The sequence below is a fragment of the Ochotona princeps genome, chromosome 4 (genome assembly GCF_030435755.1).
Source record: "Ochotona princeps isolate mOchPri1 chromosome 4, mOchPri1.hap1, whole genome shotgun sequence".
NCBI lineage: Eukaryota > Metazoa > Chordata > Mammalia > Lagomorpha > Ochotonidae > Ochotona > Ochotona princeps.
Window position 1 is genome coordinate 39,312,616 of NC_080835.1, and position 13,596 is coordinate 39,326,211.

The window sequence follows — 13,596 nt, forward strand, 5'->3', positions numbered from 1 at the left end:
TGTGCTCAGGTTGCTCAATGGGAACTTTTGTGACATGTGGACCAAGAACACACGGGAGTCTGGGAAGTGACCTGAGAGACCTGAGGAGAAATGACCTGAGGGACTTTCCCAGGTCTGTGCCTGGCTTTGTCCTCTCCCTGGACAGCAGCAGGGGAGGCTCAGCATAAATATAGCCTCTCTCCCAGGCAGGGGCAGGCAGCTACATAGCTCTGTGTCCCCAGCACCTGCTGAGGGCTGCTCCAGGGAGAGACTCAAGACCAACCATTGTGCTAAGAGACAGTAAGTGCCTTTCACAGAGAATTCACCTGTTGTGGTTGCTGATGCTGGGCTGGACACTGGGGGACACTTGGAGCATGTGTTTTGGTGAATTACAGGCTGCTTTAGGGAGCAGCCATCTGGTGCTATCCCCTCGTCCTTTGTCACTGCCATCCTGCAGTCCTCTCATAGAGTCTTGGACTCAGGGAGTATGGGCTCAGAGTTGAGGGTTGAGTCTGACCTTTGCAGGGGAGCTCCAGTGGGGTTACCGATATTCTCCTAGAGCCAATCCAAGGAGCCCCCAGACTCTTTCTGCAGGACAGATGCCCAAGGGCAGAGCCAGTTCTGTCTGCAGGTGTCTGATATTCTGTCTCCTTGCCTTGCAGCACCATGAAGCTCCTCACAGGCCTGCTTCTCTGCTCCTTGGTCCTGGGAGTCAGCAGCCACCCCTGGATCGACTTTGTGGATCAGGCTGTGAGAGGTAAGACTGATGGAGGAAGGCCCACATCCTAAGGTTCAGCTGTGGTCCATCTGAGGGATGCTGGAAATTCCCTGGGGAGCCTTTGGAACTGTGGTGTGCAAGGCCCTTCCACTGTGCCTGCACAGCCTGAGCGAGTGAGCCCAAATGTGGTCTTGGCATCAGGTTCCCAGTCTGTCTCCAGCAAAGGCAGACACATCTGAGAGCCATTGGATTAAACCCAGCAGAGGGACATGAGAGGCCGCTAGGATGAAGGAGTGGTACCCAGGCTGTGATGATCCCAGCCGGAAGTCAGGAGAGCTTGTTCGCTCTTTCACTCCTCCCCAAGTAGCTCCATTAGTTCTTTCTTTTTAAAATTGTATCATTTATTTCTTGAAAATCATAGTGACAGAGAGACTGGGAGATGCAGAGAGAGAGAGACATAGAGAGATAGAGAGACAGAGAAAGACAGGAAGACAGAGTGTGGTCTTCTGTGTACTGGTTCACTCCCCATTGATGTCTGCAGCAGTGCATGGGCCAGGATGTAGCCAGGAGTCTGAAACTTGTATGAGTTTCCCACAGGGGTGGCATGTCCCATGTACATGAGCCATCTTTCCTTGCTCAGCAGGAAGCTGGATTGGAAGCATTATGTCTGGAATGTGAACTTGCACTCCCATATTGGATGCAGCTGTCACAGGTGTCAGGCTAACCTGTTGCCACAATGCCAGCCACTAGGAGTTGTCCATCCCCATCTCGATGTGCACCTGATGTTCCTGTCCTCCTCAGGGTCCTGGGACATGTGGAGAGCCTACTCTGACATGAGAGAAGCCAATTTCATCAATTCTGACAAGTACTTCCACGCCCGGGGGAACTATGACGCTGCCCGAAGAGGCCCTGGAGGAGTCTGGGCTGCTGAAGTGATCAGGTACCAGGGTTGCTGGGAGGGCAGGGTCAGGGAGGAGAGCCTGGATGTCCTGGAGCAGAGGCCTATTGTGCTTTGGTCCCTTTTCACCCTTCCCCTCCTGTCCTTTCCCTGCGGGTCTTGGCTCAGGGTAGACTTTGGGGATGGCCAGGGAAGATGGGCAAACCTACTCCCCAGAAGGGAACCAGGGCCATGGAGTGATTCCCTGGCCTCCCTCCCTGCTGCTGCTCATCCAGCCCAAGCATGCGTGGGGCTGAGCGGGACTGTCTGGCAGGGCCAGTGCTCTTGTTCCTCTGGCCTGGGCTGTCCCAGGCTCTCCATGGAGCCCAGCCTTACCCAATGATATGGGGAAGTGACTGTGGCTCAGCAGGCTGCTGCTAATTGTCTTGCTGCTGCTTGGATTCCAGTGATGCCCGAGAAAATTTGCAGCAATTCCTGGGCCGTGGGGCAGAGGACACAGAGGCCGACCAGTTTGCCAACCGCTGGGGCCGCAGCGGCAAAGACCCCAATCACTTCCGACCCAAGGGACTGCCTGACAAGTACTGAGCAACCTGCTGTTAGCCCCATTGGCCCCATTGGCCCCATTGACCCAGGACCTAGAGTGTTGATTTCAACACTGTGTTGTATCAAGGAGCTGGTGGAAGGAACATGACTGGTGTCTGTCTAATAAATGCTCAAGTGACTGAATGTGTTTCAATTGCATTTTTCTTCGTGGTGTGGTCTGACTGGCACAAAGGGCAATCAATGGGCATTATGATGAAGGTCAAGGCTAGGCCTGTGTTTTGGTTGGGTGGGCAAGACCATCAGTGCCACTCAGGGTGGACTCCCTTACACACCCTTCCAGGACAGAGTGTTTTTTTTTCGGGGTCATGTAGCTGTGCTGTCATTGTTTTCAGGCCCCTTCCAGGGCAGGCTCTTGCTCCCTGTCACCCATGTCCTATACATTCTGTTGTGTCTTATTCTTTGGTGGTTTGTGTCTCTCCAGGATTTGACCACGTCATTCTGATTGGCTGCTGCCTTCTTTCTGTTCTCTGTTGTTTTGGCAACACCTACAAATCCATTAGTTTAGATATACAATTTGAGAAGGTCTCCCTGGAGTTTGCAGTTTCTATGTCCAGTTTTGGTCACACTTTTTGTGTCTGGTGGCGTCAGCTGGGAGCCACCAGCTGAGGCTGACAAGCATGAGCCCCACTGAGGTACAAGGGATGTGACACTTTGCATGAGCACATTTGGACTCACTGGGATGGAGCTGGAGTCCCTGAGAATCACTTGCCCACTAGGAGCAGTAGCTGGAGTTGCCAGACTCCTTGGAAATCAACCGTGCAAGGGGAGTGCTCAGCACTGAATTGTGTCTCCCAAATTGCTACACTGAAGTCCTCATCCCAAGTGTGGCAGTATTTGAAATAAGGAAGTGACTATGTTCAAATGCTATCTCAAAGGACTCACTCCGTTTCTATCACATGCAGATATAATGTAAAGGTTTCTGTCCACGAGTTGGGCAGAGACTCCTCATCAGAAACCAGTCACCCTGCACCTTGACCTTGAGCATCCCAGGTTTGAGATTTCTAGGATGTAAATATCCACTTAAGCCAGTCCGTGATTTTCTTTTAAGGGAGCTGGGGCTGGCCAGGAGAAGCAGCGTACTAAAGTATGCTCTGGATGTCCGGTTGAGACACCACAGAAACGGCTGGGAGCTGCCTTGGCCTACCCCTTTCTGTTACTCTTTTCCAAGCAAATAAATATTCCTCAAAAATATTACAGGAAAGAATGTAAGTAATTTTTTAGGCATAAGTCTAAATAGCAAATTGGGAAAATATTTGTTAATTCAGAGTGTGCCAGCTTCCTTTATATATAAAATATTCCTGCAAAATAATAAACAAAAACCTCCACAATAGGAAAATGATGACTTTGATATGAAACTATGAATTAACAATCTTAATTGAGGATTAGCTCAATTAGCTAATCCTCTCCTAGCAATTGCTGGGATTTCACATGGTGCCGGGATTTCACGTGGTACTGGTTTACATCCCAGCTGCTCCATTTTCCACCCAGGTCTCTGCTTACTGCCTGGTAAAGCTCTAGAGAATGGCCCAGAGCCTTGGGACTCTTTCCCATTTGGGACACCCAGAGAAGGCTCCTGGCTCTTGGCTTCGGATTTACTTAGCTCTGACAATTGTAGCCACTTGGGGAGTGAACCAGCAGATGGAAGGCCTTTCTCTCTCTGTCTCCCCTTTTCTCTGTAAATCTCCCTTCTCAAAAAAAAAAAAAAAAAAATCCTTAAAAATGCAAATGGCTCCTAAAATGTGGAAAGATATAAACCAAAGTAAAAACAAGAGCAATGTAATTTAAAATTATACTGAGTTATAGTGTACTCATCAACATTTCTAATAAAGGCAATGTGAGGGCCTGGTGGCGTGGCCGAGCGCCTAAAGTCCTCGCCTTGAACGTGCCAGGATCCCATATGGGCACCGGTTCTAATCCTGGCGGCTCCACCTCCCATCCAGCTCCCTGCTTGTGGCCTGGGAAAGCAGGACGGCCCAAAGCTTTGGGACCCTGCACCTGAGTGGAAGACCTGGAGGAGGTTCCTGGATCCTGGCTCCAGATCAGCACAGCACCGGCTGTTGCGCTCACTTGGGGAGTGAATCATCGGACGGAAGATCTTCCTCTCTGTCTCTCCTCCTCTATGTATATCTGACTTTGTAATAAAAATAAAATAAAATCTTAAAAAAAAAAAAAGAAAAAAGAACAGCAATTGGAACAGAGAGCCACAAAGTGGACAGGGAAGCCTGTTCTCCCACACTTGGCTTTTTTTTTTTTTTAATAAGCAGAACTTCTTCTTGTTTTTTTTTTGTTTTTTTTTTTTTGTTTTTTTTTTTTAACAATCTTTACATAGTTAGGGCACAAGGGTTCAAGGGGTACGGAAAAGTGGATAAGACTATCATTTCCACATTTTTTTTCCTTCTTTATCTGGGGTAAAGGGAGAGGTAAAGGGAGAAGCCCCAACCAGTCTCCCACCCATCCCAGATCCACAATGTGGGGCATGCTCCGAGAGCACTGCTCAAGTGGTTTTGATAGTTCAACAGTTATGAATGGCTGCCAATCTTGCCATTCCAAGCATGAAGAAATTGCTGCAGGATCCACTGGTTGACATAGTCCATCTTAGAGTCTCCGTTTGCCCAGTTTTTCACTGCCAACATATGGCTGGGCAGTTGATTGGTTTGTTCTGTCCTCTGTCTTTTCATGGTTAGGGATCTGAGTCTGGCAGTTCGATTGAGTTTGTCTGAGGTGAACCCAGACCAGATTCTCCACACTTGGCTTCTTTTCCTTCTGTATTGTCAGAAAATAAAAACGAGGGGGAAATGGCAATTAGGAAAAACTATTAGAAAACCAATACTTGAGTGACCCAATTTGGAAACTACTTGTGGATAAGGAAACAGTGTTATCCAATATGCTAAAAAGATCAAATCCCCATGGACTAGCCAATGAAGGACTGAAACAGGAAGCAAACTGACTTCTGCATTTCCTGATGGGAACTGAAGCTTCTTGGCTGCTTGTGTTTTAAACATTTTAAGGAAAATAACATTGTGAACTTTTGCAATATTTCAAGCACCTTGGGTTATTAACTTTTTCATTAAAATGTTATAATTTTTATGCCATTCCCTTGGATGCCCACATCCCATATCACAATGCTGGTTCAAGTTTAATTCATTCTGCTTTCAGTCGGCTCCTGCTTATGTATTCTGGGAGGCAACAGAAGATGGTTCAAGGGTTTGAGCCCCTGTCACTTACGTGGGAGGCCTGTATTAAATTCCGGCTTACTGTCTTTGGCTTGACACAACCCCAGCTATTGTGGGCATTTGGGGAGTGAACCAGCAGAGAGAAAATTCCTCTCTGCCTTTTAGGTAGCTGAAAATAAACCCACAGTTCTTTGTCAATGGCATTTAAACAAATGCATTGAAGAGCATCCTCCACTCAGTGGCCCAGGGAACCATCCAAGCGGACGGAACGTTTTTCTGACTGCATGATTTCAAAGGATGACTTTGTCAAAGGTCAAAATCTTGAAATCCGTGGTGTGTTTTTATCCCTCAGGTGGTTTAGTGGGTCACCAGGTTCTGTTGTATCCTTTCTGTTCCTTTCCAGGTGCTGGGGATTTGTTCAAAGCCTACTGGGATTGTGAGGAGCCAACTACCAAAATTCAGACAGATACTTTTACACTCAGGCAAACTATGACGCTGCCCAAAGAGGTGCTGGGGGTGTCTTGGTTGCAAAACAGATCAAGTAATGCTGGTCCTGCAGACTCCAGCTCTTCTTCCTGCCCACACTCCCAGGGTCTCAATGATTAAGAACAAGGTTAGAGATGGGGAAAAGGTATTTCCCCTCATCCCAAAGGACAAAGTGCAACTCAGAAGGGGTCTCGAAAGTGCCCTTTTGCAGGAGGCAGAAAGAATGCACTGGCTTAGACCTTGACCCCATAGAGTGGCTATTTTAGTTTCTCCTCAGAGTGCTGATGTTTCCCACGTTCTTTTGTCATTTCTTAGATAGGAAGGAAGGAGGAATTTGTGAGGGGGAGTTGGTTCAGGTGGATCAGGACATTAATCTGTTGTCTCCCTTAAATTCCAGCAATATTAAGAGATATCTTCAGGAGCTCCTAAACCAGTATTATTTTGGAAACAGGCATCACAGGTTGGAGGACTTACAGTCCATCCAGAAAGCTGAGGAATGGGGTCAGAGTGGCAAAATCCCAAATTACTTCAGACCTTCCGGCCTGCTTGAGGAATACTGAACTACCTCAGCCCTTAGGGTGTGACATTATTATGTGAAAAAGGCTTGGGTTGGAGGCAGTGAAGTGGTGCTGGGAACCATGCAGTTGGAGCAAACAGGACAGCTTCCCTGTTGGCAAAGCTTTGAGAAGTTTCCAGCTGAGTGGCAAGGCCCAGTGGATGTCTATTCAGTAACCTCATTGGTGCCCTGTCCCATTGCATGGACACTCAACCATCCCTTTGAAATTTCTCAGAATCCTATCAGGACGCTGTTGTTTATCTGCATATGTGAAATGGTTTGTGTAAGTGATATAAGATCTGAAACTGATTCTATCAATCATGTAATGATAAAGGAGTATTTAGCAACTTAAGACAGTAAGACACAACTAAAAGCACATAGTAGTTGTATAACAGACCCCACACTGTTTCCAAATGCCTTATTGTGTGCCCACCTTTGTCCTGGAACTTACCCTAGGATGCACAGTTTTCTCCTTAAGAATACCTTGGGTTGGCTGCTGGCAGGACCCGGGCTGGGTCTGTCTCCATGCTTGGAGCCCTGATTCCAGATACCACGAACATGCGGTGAGCTGTCCCCTGGCAGCCAGTGCACCATTTGGTGCCAGGCTCTGCCTGCTGGCCACCCAGTGGTGAGCTCTGGGGTTTTGGGGCAATGATTTGCTGTCTAGGTACCTCCATGTTGAGCTCACTGTGCTTCTGGGTTGCAAATCAATCCTGAAGACTCCCAATGACAGAGCAGCTTTTCCTTTGAAGGTAAGCGAGGGTACTGAGACATGGTAGTTTGGAGGAGAGGGATCAGATGATCTTTATGTGTCCTTTGAGTTTTGTGTAGAACTTTTTATCACCGAACAATGTTGACCACTGTATACCAGTCCATGCAAAAAAATTGAAATCAGGATGCAGCACAGGTCATGCCAAGCTAGGCTCTTACACCGACTGGTCTGCATGAGCCAGGGATGCTAGGTCACAGCATCTAAGGCAAAGGCCAGGACAGGTGAGGGGCTGAACCAAGCTGAGTCAGAGCAACCACTGGCATGCACACAATCTATGGCTGGGAACAGGTCCGACTGGGAAGCTAAGGGGACACCCTAGCTGGGTTGGGGTTCCTACCGAGGAGCGCTGGGCTGGAGTGGGGGCTGCATTCTGGTTTGGATATGGTTGCAGTCTCCCTTGGCACAAATGTGGACTGGGACTGGACGCACCAAGCCAGGGTAGACTCCAGCACCATCTAGTGCTTTGGAGGACCAGGGTAGATATGGGATGGACTAGACTAGGTCTCTGCCTCTACTGAGCCATGTGTGAGCTATGTCTGGGTATGGATGAGCCGTGGCTGAGATGAAACATCCAACAGTAAGAACCAGAATGGGTTGAAGGCCAGTCAGGAAAGGCCAGTTTTCCTGCTAGGACAGGAATTGGACTGAGCAGGGCTGGCTCATGGACCCACCGATACGCACAAAATCTGGCATTGGGAGAGATTCTGATGGAGGAGCCAGGGCAACTCCTCTGGCAGGACACAGTCTCTTCAGGTGAGTGCAAGCAGCACGGCAAGGAACAACCCAGACCAGGCCAGGGAAAGTACCCACCAGCATACATTTGGCACAGGTAAGGGGCGAACCAGGCTGAACCAGTTCATAACAGTGTGGGTTGGGTCATGTATGGTCGCAACACATATCAGTACACATTACAGCTGGGATAGGGTACACGCTAGGCTGGGCTAGACTGTAACCCTCACTAGCTGGAATTGGGGGTGGGCCGGGCCAGGCTACAGCACCCACTAGCAAACACCGAGGTGAGGTGGGCCATGCCAGACTGGGCTGCAGCGCTAGTAGGAACCAAGGAGGGAGGGGGTAAAGCTGGCAGGGGGAATGTGAAGGGCTCCCCTGCTGGAACACCCCGCCTACTGGAGAGCATGAGTTGGGATGGGGGCAGACCAGACAAGGTAGGGCTACAACACCTGTGGGCCTCATGCGAGCCAGATCAGGGAAGAGCCAGACTTGGTTGACTGTCCCTACTGGTGCAAACATAAAGCAGAATGGGTGAGGGTTGGTTGGGCTTTGCTGAAGCATCAGATAGCAGATGCTGGCACCAGTGGCTAATCTGTCAAGTTAAACTACAAAACCATTTGGAAAGTGCATGATCTGGGAATGGGAGTGGCCTAGGAAGGAAATAGTGGGCACCTTCCTCTGGAGAGCACAAAAACCAGGACTGGGGCAATGGCACCCACGAGTAAGTGTGTGTGCTGGACAGTAGAGCTGGTTTGGTTGAACTAGGCTTCAATGTCCATGACATGTATGAGAGCTGAATGAGATGTGCGGCAGACTAGACTAACCTGCTTGTACATACTGGCAAGCATGGGAACCAGGGAAGGGGGCGGGCCTGGTGGGAGTTACTGTGGGTCGCTCCAACTAGGCTGCAGCTCCCACTGGTTTATGTGAGGGCTGAGTGTGTGCTGGGCAGAATCAGGCTGGACTGCAACACTCATTGGTTCCAGTGGAAGACAGGGCTGGAAACAGAACCAACCCAGCAATTGCAACCACCAGCTGATTGGGGTGATGGACTGTGTCGGGCCCTGTACTTGCAAGTACACACAAGAATCTGGTCTGGGATCACCTCAAAGTTTCTTTGGGGATCTCCCCAACTGAACTGCCGGACTCAGAACCTTAACCATGAAAAGAAGTGCAGGTTCCATGGTCTGCCATGGAGTGCAAGTGCCAGAGCCGAGCCTCCTTAGAGGCTCAGACGGAGCAGCGGAGAGCATAACCAGGTTATGTTATGGAGGATATGGCAGTCTATCAGAACCAACAGAGGACAGAACAAACCAATCAACTACCCAGCCATATGTTGGCAGTGAAAAACTGGGCAAACGGAGACTCTAAGATGGACTATGCCAATCAGTGTATTCTGCAGTGACTTCATCGTGCTTGGAATGGTGAGAGTGGTAGCCATTCGTAACTGTTGAACTATCAAAACCACCTGAGCAAGACCCTTGGCGCATGCCCCACATCGGGGACCTGGAATGGGTGGGAGACTGGTTGGGACTTCTTCCTTTATCTCCCCCTTTACCCCAGATACAGAAAAAAAATGTAAAAAATAATCTTACCCACTTTCCTGTAGCCCTTGAACCTTTGTGTCCTAATTAACTATGTAAAGATTGTCAAAAATAAAGAAAAAACAAGAATGGCTTGATGATATTTGATAGCAGATGGCAATTATGGAGGCAAAAACAGGCTCCTTACTGTACAGCCTTGGGCTGCTGCAATATTTAGGGTAATACAACCATTTGGCTTCCAGTACCCGAGGTGAAAAGTATATGGGCTACTTTCTAAAATGAAAAAGGAATATGGTGGGCCCCTAGAAGAGGACAAGTTGGTCCACCTCTGCCTTGTATTGGCACTCACATTTTAGGAAAGACAGTGGTCTAAAAAGATAGAAAGAGTTTCTTGTGAAAGCCCTCTGTTCATAGAAAGGTCAACTCGCTTTCATCTTTCCCACCACCTTTTAACAAAAGAACAGTATTAAGCATCAAATCAGTACTAGGTAAAGGTGATTATAATTAGTGTATGCTTGATTATAAGATTTAATAAGAATCTATGATATATACTTTTTAAAATTCTTTTTCATTTATAAGTTTATTTTAGTTTAATTTTGCATGTTGGATTTTTATGTAATATTAGCTTAGATTTAGTGAAAATTAATATTGGATAATAAATGAATCACCTGTCACTATGTAACTGCACATGCTGCTGACCATGGGGTTCCTGACCATGATCCAGTTACTACAGGTCTGAATCAGTAATGGCTTGCTAAGTATCTTTTCCTTAAAGTGGTTTCTTTGAAATGGTATGATCATAATATTTTTTAAAAGATTTATTTTATTTTTTATTGCAAAGTCAGATATACAGAGAGGAGAGACAGAGAGGAAGATCTTCTGTCTATTGATTCACTCTTCCAGCGACCGCAACAGCCAGAGCTGCACTGATCTGAAGCCAGGAGCCTCTTCTGGGTCTCCCACGTGGGTGCAGGGTCCCAAGGCTTTGGGCCGTCCTCAACTGCCTTCCCAGGCCACAAGCAGGGAGCTGGATGGGAAGTGGAGCTGCTGGGACACAAACCGGCGCCCATATGGGATCCTGGCACGTTCAAGGCAAGGATCTTAACCACTATGCTATCGCACCGGGCCCAACCCAGCATTTTGTTTTGTTTTGTTTTTAGCAACCCAGCATTTATGCCTCAAGTGCTGCTCTGCCCCAGTAACCTTGTAGGTGATTCTAGTTTCTGGTCTCCCGCCCCCTAGAGACACCCCAGTCTCAAAACATTGGGTAACAAAACCTTAGGAGAAATTTCACACCCAAGGAGCCCCTTGCCTAGAAGAAGAGGAAGGTAGGAGGAATGGGAAGAGGAGGCTCCCATTCCATATAAACACGGTCTAAACGTAAGCCAGGCACACACTCTCAGACTCTTCTGAAAAGCTGCCGGATAGGATGTGGGCCCAAGGTGCACTTATTTTCACTCCAAGCTCTTGTCTTGCAAGAGACCAGCATTCTAAGTGCAGATATGTATCAGGTGCACAAAAGGATAGAATTTACTCAAAATGTGATAAAGTGAACACATACACACCAACATGGCTTGTGCCACACAGAGAAATGTCCATTGTGAATGGGCAGTGAGCCAAAAGATTGCTTGAAAGGACACGTAGTGGGTAGAGGAAGAGAGGAAGGACGCCTGTATAGAACTGCTAAAGCATGATTTGGTACAGGAGAGAGAGATTTCCCAGGAGTATTAGTAGGGAGCTGGATTGGAAGTGGAGCAGTCAGGATTTGATCCAGTGCCCATGTGGGAAGCCAGCACGGCAAGTGGCTGCTTAATCCACTTCACCACAGTACTAGCCAGAAAGGGGTCATTTTGATTAACAAATATAATAGAGTTACATATGGAGGCTTGAGTGACTTCCAGCTCTGCAGACCTAAACTAATCACCTGCCTATCCCACATCTGGGTGATCTCACTAAATTCTACTGCTTTGCCTTACCCCTACTCTCCGTCTTGGGTCTGAAATTCTTACCTTACAGCAAGACGAGGACATGTATTCCTGCCATCTCCAGTAACAAGGGACCCAGGCTATGAGGCACACCAGCCCTCCCCTCAGCTGAGCTCTGTGTCCCTGGAGCTGATACTGGGCACACAGGGGTGCCTGATGCATGTTGGTCAGATCGAATGTTTTGATTGGGATGTTGAGACAAGAAATGCCATCTGGTGCCATATGACAGGCAAACAGGGCCCTAGAGATCAAGTTTGTGACTGTGGTCACCCAATTCCCCCAGACCCCACATAGGGTCCTCCAGAACCCTTCCAAGTCCTCAGCATTATACACTGTGCTACACTGTTGAATGGCTGGAAGCAAGGCTCAGGTGCAAGTCCCAGGGCAGCCTCCCGCCCACCTCCTCCACAGCATAGCTCAGGTATCTCTCTCCAACCCCTCGCTACTTCTCCTGGTCACGACTAGGTCCCTCTGGCTATTGGGTTGCTGCGGCCAGGGCTCTGAGTGCAGGCTCTGCCTAGCCTCTCTAACTTTCCTTCCCCTTTCACAGTCTACCCTTAGGACAGCCGCACGTTTCCAATTGTGGAAACAAATTGACCAAAGACATCTTCCTCTTCAGCTTCTAAGAAAAGCCAAATTACAGGGAGATGATCAGATTAGAGCTCCCGGAAAAGAGTTTATAACTGACCACCAGTCTGCCCCAGATTTCCCATCACAAAAGGTTTCTGCCAGACTTTGTATCAAGAAAGCCTGTGTTCCACCCTTCAGGAGCCACCTTTCCCAGCTCCAGGTCTTGCCTTTAAAAGACCCTCTGGTTAACCTGTAAAGGAAGTCAACTCACTCAGGAGTCCGCCTCCCCGTCTCCCCATGTGCGACCACTCCAGCTAGCTCTGGTCTCCTGTCTAGATTCTGGGCTCTGGGGTATTGGAAGGGTGCCATCCCCCACTCTTGTTACCAAGCAACCCCCCAAAACTGGTTGGAGCTGTTGCTAAGGAGTACCCAGTCCGTGGTCAGCTCATCTGAAACATGCATAGCTCAGCACATCAGGGCGGTGTTTATTGCAAAGCACAGAGCAAGGAGCCAGGCAGCTAATGCTGAATTCAGACTCCCTGAAGAGTTAGGAGTAAAGGTTCTTAGAGATTGAAATTGGGGCTAAGAGGCATGTGGGCAACTCATGTCCAACTTTCTGGTTGGTAAGGGGTAACTGTGAATTTCCTTTGATTAGTCATGCTTATAACGAGACTTAAAAAGGCCTAGTGGGCTCCAGTTGGTGTGGGGGTTGCTTTCTGCCTCAGACCTGGAATTTCCCTGCTTGGACCTGGAATTCCCCTAAGCAAGTCCCTTTGGATAACACTGGCCAACAAAGTTTTGCCTGCTGGAAAAGAAAATGACTTGTGGAGTCCAGTGACTAGAACCTTGTAGTGCTAGCTGCATGACTCCCTCAATTCAATGAATTCCTTTTCATAAAGGACAGAGAATAAGGAATAGGGGAGGCAGATGAGAGACTGGGTCCTGTCTTTGTTATATGGGTTCAGTCTCAGTGTGTGCCAAATGTTGTTCTAGTAACATCTACACTGTCCAGTCGGTAGCATCCTGTCTATTTTTGTGCCCTAACCATGTCCCCAGCAACCTCTTTCCAATAGTACATTGCTCTGGGAATCCTAATCCTAGGCATCCTGTTAGAGTCTGTCACCTTGAACTCGAGCTTATCTCTACTTCAACATGAGTAGCTATCCCTGACTCAATTTGCAACTCATCTCTGCTAATTTTACATAAGGAATGCCTCTCATGTTAGCTACCCTTACCTTCTCCTTGCTGTCTTATGGTTTGGACAGAATTCTACTTCCTGCTCTACAGGAGAAGGGAGCTATGTGTATAGACACTTGCCCAATTTAATAAAAGCCTCAACAGAAGCATACACTAGTGGCAATTCAAGCTCTGCGGGGGATGTGGGAAACCAGTGAACAGCGACCGCAATAGCTATCACGAAAGACACAGGAGATGTCAAATCGCGCTCCATACTTAGGTGCTTCCTTTGATTTAATTTGCAGAGAAAGTGTTTGAAGTTCTCACCTGAATGTTCTGAGATTTCGAGGTGCATGTCCAGGACCTTACCCTAGATCACAAGTGTTATAGCAGGTGCTCAGCCA

At 48.1% G+C, this 13,596-nt stretch overlaps 1 protein-coding gene across 1 annotated transcript; it reads left to right on the top strand.

The window, feature by feature from the left end:
• Positions 1-203: 203 nt before the first annotated feature.
• LOC131480076 (serum amyloid A-1 protein-like) lies at positions 204-2,201 on the top strand. The gene is made up of 4 exons (XM_058662479.1): positions 204-279; positions 642-736; positions 1,499-1,637; positions 2,042-2,201. Exons 2-4 carry the CDS (start codon positions 646-648, stop codon positions 2,178-2,180), a joined length of 369 nt encoding a protein of 122 aa, XP_058518462.1. The 5' UTR covers positions 204-279; positions 642-645; the 3' UTR covers positions 2,181-2,201.
• Positions 2,202-13,596: the final 11,395 nt, after the last annotated feature.

Bases quoted from the DNA above. Each gene is read 5' to 3' on its own strand.
- LOC131480076 (XM_058662479.1), top strand. From the start codon at position 646: ATGAAGCTCCTCACAGGCCTGCTTCTCTGCTCCTTGGTCCTGGGAGTC. The intron at 737-1,498 runs GTAAGACTGATG...TGTCCTCCTCAG, and splicing joins TGTGGATCAGGCTGTGAGAG to GGTCCTGGGACATGTGGAGA. The intron at 1,638-2,041 runs GTACCAGGGTTG...CTTGGATTCCAG, and splicing joins TGGGCTGCTGAAGTGATCAG to TGATGCCCGAGAAAATTTGC.